The 6899-nt window shown below is 30.7% G+C and overlaps 1 protein-coding gene across 1 annotated transcript; it reads right to left on the reverse strand.

Moving 5' to 3' along the window:
* Positions 1-1712: 1712 nt before the first annotated feature.
* On the reverse strand, positions 1713-4850 carry LOC111280918 (protein SUPPRESSOR OF GENE SILENCING 3-like). The gene is made up of 6 exons (XM_089757127.1): positions 4463-4850; positions 3938-4316; positions 3223-3838; positions 2766-3060; positions 2355-2599; positions 1713-2235 (listed from the first exon to the last, which is right to left on the reverse strand). The coding sequence occupies exons 1-6, from the start codon at positions 4713-4715 to the stop codon at positions 2044-2046; spliced, it is 1980 nt and encodes a 659-aa protein (XP_089613253.1). The 5' UTR covers positions 4716-4850; the 3' UTR covers positions 1713-2043.
* Positions 4851-6899: the final 2049 nt, after the last annotated feature.

Here is a 6899-nt window from a genome sequence, read left to right on the forward strand (position 1 = left end):
TAAATTGTGGGAGAAAATCCATCATTGATTTAAAAAATATATTAAAAATCAAGGGAAAAAAAAATCAATTGTGATTCTTCATATCTCTCTCAATAGTTTTTCATATTTTTCTACAACATTTAATAATTTTTCTTTACTCTTTCATATGATTCAAGATTAACAACAATGTATATCTAAAAATAATAATAATAATAATAATAATAACAACAATAATTTAATTAGATAAAAAAGATAAAAAATAAAAAAATCATTAAAAAAAAACAAAAAATAACGACAACATAACACTTAAATAGTATATATTAATCAATTCTTGATATATCTTACGTTCTTATTTTCTATCTCTTTCACTTTTCAAATTATCATCATTCACTTTAAAAAATAAGTACATATTAATCACATATACTATTAATAAAATCTAAGAGGAATTAAAATTGACATATGAACTTTAAAATATCATAATTTTAAAAAATAATAAATATCAACAATAGTGTAGACTGTTGTAAAGTGATACATTTTTAATTTTAATGATAATAATTTAATTTTTTTATAGTTTTATATATAAAAAAATTAATACAATAAAAACACAAAATAATTTTTTATTTAATATTTAAAAATATTAACAAATTCATCAATCATCTTCGTTCAAGGACTTAACGTAAATTATGTGATGTTTACTAATTATCACATCAAAAGTTTTTCCTATGAAACTTCCAGTCCAAGCTTGAACATAAAGCACTGCTATTATTACAAGCCGCGTGCCCAAAAGGCCATACCCCACACGTCGAAGAAAATAAAATCTGGTTTCCCATCTGAGGCAGGGCCCCTACGCAGAAGTATGTGCCATTGTCCATGTAAAAAGGGCATTTATGAGCGCTTTGTTAATCAATTATCATTGATTGTGATGATTGAAGGTCATTAGTAATTCCCGAGAGGAAAAAAAAAAAAAAAAAACAAGGTCAGGAAAACTATACCAGCTTGGGAATTACAAGTTTATTACCTTTTCGTGGATTGAATATTAGTTCAAATAATATGTACATTGATTAAATTTTTAAAAATTATGAGTTAGTTATATTTTTTTAAGTCGTCAGTTCAAATGGACTTAAGAATATATAAGTAAAAATAAAGAATTAAGAGTAAACAAGAAAAATTTTAGATGAACTTTTATAAATGAAGTTTCTAAAATTTGTTATTAGAAATGAATGAATAAAAATTAAAATTAAAAATTAAAATTGATAGCTTAAAAGAGTTCATAACATAAATTATACATGTAAAATTTAAAAAATTTTAATATATTTATTAAATAAATATTTTTAATAAAAATATTGATAAAATTTTTATTATTAAATAAATATCGATTAAATTTAAATTATAAATAATATTTTTAATAATTTTGTTATATATTATTGATTTTTACATTAAATTTTATTAATCTATTAATTTAAATTTTTTTAAAAAATTTTTATTTATTTGTTTCTAATAAGGAACTTCGGTTGTGGCCTTTCATAAAAATTTTGTCAACCCTCCCTGCAAGAGTGGTGTGTGCTCCTCTGCAGGTCAGGGTTCAATTTTATGTTTCGCCTTCCTCTTAAAAAGAGATATCCCTAGACGCCAGTTGATTAAGCACACCCAAAGAAAAAAAAAAATCATGAGCAAAGAACTCTATTAAGTTCTTTGCTGATTTTCTATTCTTTTGGTGCGTGGCCAAGTCAATAAACAAAAGATTCCTGTTCAATTACTATCATGAAGAAATTTGTGAAATAAGATTGGTTCTTACAAACAAACGATAGCATCAGCTTTCCACTTTGGAGGTTTCTGCCTTTGATTTTCATTGCGAACCCTTACGGTGAGCTAATAATTTGACTAAATTGAGGCTGCTAGACCTAATTTTGCAGTGAAACTTCTAATCATACAAACTCTATAAACCATCTACCCTGAAAATATACAAGCCATGCATCATCAGGGATAATACATTAATTAGTCAAAGCTGATTGTTTATTTCCACATTCCAATTTTCATTGAATTTGCGCGGGAGCTTTCCACTCTTCAATCCTCATCAATACTGGGGTTGCCGTTGTACTGGTATGGAGTGTCCTCCTCGATCAGGGAGGCCACGGCAGGTTCAGGATCCCCTGTATGCACAGGATTTGCATCTGATTCCTGCAACTTCTCAAGCTCTTTCACCCTTGCTTCAAGAATTTTGATTTGGTCCTTGTAAAAGTTCTCCACGGAGTCCATCTGAGAAACACCACTCAACTTTCAGTCACCATTAAAATGTACTTAATATTGTTTCCGTTAGTACCAACCTAATGCATAAAACAAAATTTATCTGGATTTTTTTTTTTTGAGTCTATTACCTCTTCCTTGTTTTGTTCATGCAGTAATTGGACCCTCTGTTTGAAAATATGGATGTCATTCATTTTCTGTTGCAGGTTCCTACTCAGATTATTAACGGATCCTTCAAAAGTTGTTACGCGTCTTCTTTCTTCTTCAAGCCTGTCCTTCAACAGGATAAATTGTTGGCTATCCTCGCTCATTTTCTCGATTTCCTTAAGAACCACCTCTTGATATGATTTCAGCTCATATCTGATCTTTGATTTACCTGATCAATAGAAATAACGTGTCACTTGAAGAGAATATGGACTGTAAACAAGAGTAAACTTAATGCATGTCAGTCGTTCTGTATTCAGGAGATGCAGTTGAATGATCCAGGGCAAGTAATTGAAACCATTAAAAGTATCTAAAGAGGCACAGAAGGGAGAGAGCACCTTGGAAATGCTGGTTGAAGATATACAGGTCTTCCTTCACTGCCATGAAACCATAAAGTTGGCGCTCTCCTCCTGGCAGGACCACGCCTGGACAAGAATTCCAAGCAATTCTACCTAATCCTTTCTCCATAAAATTCTTATGCAGACGCTCAGCCTCTAAATAACCTACTGCTGAGCTCTCAAAAACCAAGACACTCAGTCCACGGTGACCTTGGGGACCATAGGAGTGTTGAGCCTTCAAAGCAGGATACGAGCTGAAATGCTTGAGAAGCTCTTGACTTCCCATGCCAACGCACTGAAATCCAATTCAGTAAAAAGAAGTTGCAGATTGCATTTTAGATGAAAGAATTTACTTTTTCAGTTTAACCAGAATTACTATAAATCAGCATCAGTAATGGCAACTAAGAATGAAATTAATTCAACTGCTATGAACCAAAATAAAATCAGATCATCTTACCTTTCCATCCTTATAAATGCTTGTCATTGTGTTCATAATGACAACCATGGGAGGCCAAACTATTTCACAATCTTTTGCATCCTCTTTTAAACCTTTCCAGTTACCAAGTATTTGGTCAGCAGGAGCAACTGAAGTTGCCTTATTTTGCAGTTCCCCTTCTAGAAGCTCTGCAAGATTTCGGTGTAGTTTCACCCTTCTTGCTCCTATCTTTTTAGCATGTGCTATGAGGTCCTGGATGCCCCTGTACCATTTGATGGCACCAGGACCACCTTGGCATGCTGGACAGTGCCACATGGTTTCGTCGATCTCCTCGACATTCAACGCGTCCATTCTCTCAAAAAATTCCTTAAACCATTTGCTCTTCTTGCGACTCTCATGCCTCTTTTGACTTGTATCGGAATCAAAGTCATCTTCATCATCCAAGTCATCTTCATCATCCAAGTCATCTTCATCATCTTCATGAACAACATTTCTATTGCTATTGGGTTTCCTCTGAGAGTACAGCAACCAGTCATCATCTATTGCTATGCCTTTTCCCTTTGGATCTTGGGTGTTACCAGTACCAGCAATAAGATCGTCTTCACCCCTCGAACTCATTTTTGCATGAAATTTGCGGCTGGATCATTGTTTTAAATAAATATTAGTTGTAATATTATCCAAACAAGTTTCTTTTCCTTTTGTTATTAATCAAGTGGTGATTATGAAAAACACTGACCTGGAACTGGTTTGAGGAATGTCTCCCATCCTTCTTCCATTGAACTTCGAATTGGAATGTCTCGTTGATCTCCTCCATCCAGGTTTCCCCGCCGTGAAATGCTCTCTTCTTTTCTCATCCCAGTTGATCCTCTGTTGCTCATTGCAACTAAGCCCTGAACTCTGGGCATGCCCTCTTCCTAACTCATCGCAGTTGATCGATTGTTGCTCTTGGCAATTAAGGCCTGAATCCTGGGGGATTGTATATTCCGTGCTGAACGATCTATGGCAGACAGGACACTCAGATTTTTTGATTGCTTCACAGACAGCATTGTGCAGCTCTTTTTTGATTGCTTCACAGACAGCATCTTGCAGCTCTTTTTCAGTCCTGAAGTTAAAAGCTGGACATGTTACAGAATTTGCATTATTTTTTTTAATCTTTCTCCATACATATAATCTTTATGTAATCTAAAGAAAATTGAAGTTTGAACATTAAAATCCTGTTTCTAATTTAAGCAAATATTTGAGAAGAATAGGGATGATTAACCTCTCTCTAACTCTTCCAGAGATATCTCGGAACCAGGTGGTGAAATTGCTTCAGGTGTCGAAGTTGGTGAGGGTAATGGTGAGGATGATGAGATGGATGACGGTTCACTTGTGGTAATTTCAGAAATGATCCTGGACCCCTCCAAGATTTCCTGGAGCTGCAACTCTTCAGCAAATGTGTCATATGAAAGCTCCAAAATATCGTTCTCGTTCCCAACTCCATAAGGTAGATCAAACGCCAATTCGCTTGCCATTTTAGTAATTGCTACTGTGTTGTTAAAGAATTCAGCCTATGCTCTTCTTCACAAACATGACGGTCTGTCTAGCTGCTAAATATAACTTGGTTCCCAATAGATTTTTCTAGAACTTGGCTACGAAGAAGTTCCTTTCATTGGACCTACATAAACTACTTCTTTAGAGGATTATATTAGATTGATAAGTGACCCTTGTTGACTAACCTGACAGTCATATGAAGTACAATATGATGCCCCAAGGTTGGTCTCAAACTTAGCCCATAAGAAGCTTTGTTCATTGGGCACTTTCTACTCTTTTAAAGGTTTATATTACTTAATTTACGTCTATGTAATTTATTAATGAGTTTGGAGCATTTCACTTGTAAAATTTTTCATTATAATTTTATAATTACTTAATTATAATAACAACTTTTGTATAATTTATCATTTAAAAGTGTAAATTTTATGCAATTTTTTATTAACTTTACACAATACTAAATTATAACTAATTAATTATATTGTAACTTTTTTGTCTGTCTTAGGATTTTATTTTATTTTATTTTTTACAAAGATGGCCTTCCGTCGAGTGTCCCGATAGTTTTGTCATAGTACTTGGTTAGGAAGCAGTTTGCTTGCATTTTGCCATGAAACTACTTGGAAGTTCTTGGGCTGGATTAGACGGTCAATTGGTGTAGAGAATTTCGCTGTCATTTTCCTTTTAGCTGAATGTCAATTCCAAGAAGTTTCAAGCCCAATATCTTTCTCATTTTTCAGTGTTTCCGTTGTGAAAAAACAAAAAGATTGAAAATTATAATATTTAATTTGATTTGATTGATTTTTTTATTATTTTAAATTGAATTTAAATATTAAACATATATATATATTAAATTTGAATTAAATTTTAAATAAAAAAATTAATAAAATAAAATAAAATATTTATATTTTTATAAAATAAAAAAAATTATTTTATATCTAAATTTATTTAAATATATTAAAATAATATATAAAATATAAAAAAATTAAATTTAGAAAATTTATAATATTATATATTATTTAAAAAACAAAATCAAAATCAAATCGGATCTGAATATAACCTCTGTTGAATTGGATGAATCCCGTCTCATTTGAGTGCGAACCGGTGAAGTTAATGCACGTTCGGAGTGACAACACAATTAAATTTAATAATTTAAATATTTCAATCATTGAAAGCATTTAGGCCTTTTGTAAGATGGACCCCAGCTTAATACGTACTTATAATTATAGTAATTCATTCAAATCAATACTATAAAATCAAGAGAAATATTAAAAGCAGCTTAATGAAATTAGTTAAGGTGATATTTAAAAAAGTATAATTAATATATTTTTATTGAATTTAATGAAAATATTGTATTAAAAAGTTTAAGTAACATTTTAATTATTCTTAAACACTACATATCATCAAAATTTTATATGAATTTATATTTATAAATAATAGATCTTTATATAATTTTCTATTATAATTAAATAATTATAATATTATAATAAAAAATTACATGTAAAATGCTCTCATTAACTAGGCCTTAAAATTAAAATTCTCCCCAATTTAATCAAATTAAGACATTTGGTTAATTTAGGCATAAATTTGTGTCAAATGTCCCCTAATTGGGGACGATCAGGGATTTTTTTTTGGTTTCATTAAGGGTCAAAACCACATATTGTTTGACCTCATTTACAATAATTAAAAAAATGCAGGAAGAATTGGCAGAAGAAATAAGAGAGAAAGAAAAGGTTTTATTTCCTTCTTATTTATTGAATTTTAATTTAATTTTAATTTGGCTCTCATGATTAACATGAATCCTTAGTATTAAGATGAATCCTTAATATTTTGCTCTCAAGATTTTTTTCTTAACTCTTTCCATTAGTTGAATGAGATTTCCTTATTTGCCCAAAGAAAAAAAAATGAAATCATTTTTTTAAAAATCAGAAATTATTAGTTTAATAATATTCATTTACTTACCCACCCAACAAAAAAAAAAGTTGAAAGTAGTACAAAATTGGAAGATAGATAGTATTAATTTTAGAGCAATGATGTGGGTAGGTATTGCTAAGGTACTAATTATTATTAATTAAAACTGATGTTAAAGAAAATAAAATAAATGCTCTTTGTTCCCCTGAATGTCGTCTCAATAAAGTAATATCATCTGTATTTAATTAATTACTAGCATT

The sequence above is a fragment of the Durio zibethinus genome, chromosome 28 (assembly GCF_047325235.1).
Source record: "Durio zibethinus cultivar Kanyao isolate XHJ-2024 chromosome 28, ASM4732523v1, whole genome shotgun sequence".
NCBI classification, from domain to species: Eukaryota; Viridiplantae; Streptophyta; class Magnoliopsida; order Malvales; family Malvaceae; genus Durio; species Durio zibethinus.

Excerpts from the sequence above, each read along its gene's own strand:
- LOC111280918 (XM_089757127.1), bottom strand. The coding sequence starts at position 4,715 with ATGGCAAGCGAATTGGCGTTTGATCTACCTTATGGAGTTGGGAACGAG. Across the intron at positions 3,839-3,937 it reads ATTCCTCAAACCAGTTCCAG|CCGCAAATTTCATGCAAAAA; the intron begins GTCAGTGTTTTT and ends ACAATGATCCAG. Across the intron at positions 3,061-3,222 it reads GCATTTATAAGGATGGAAAG|TGCGTTGGCATGGGAAGTCA; the intron begins GTAAGATGATCT and ends ATTGGATTTCAG.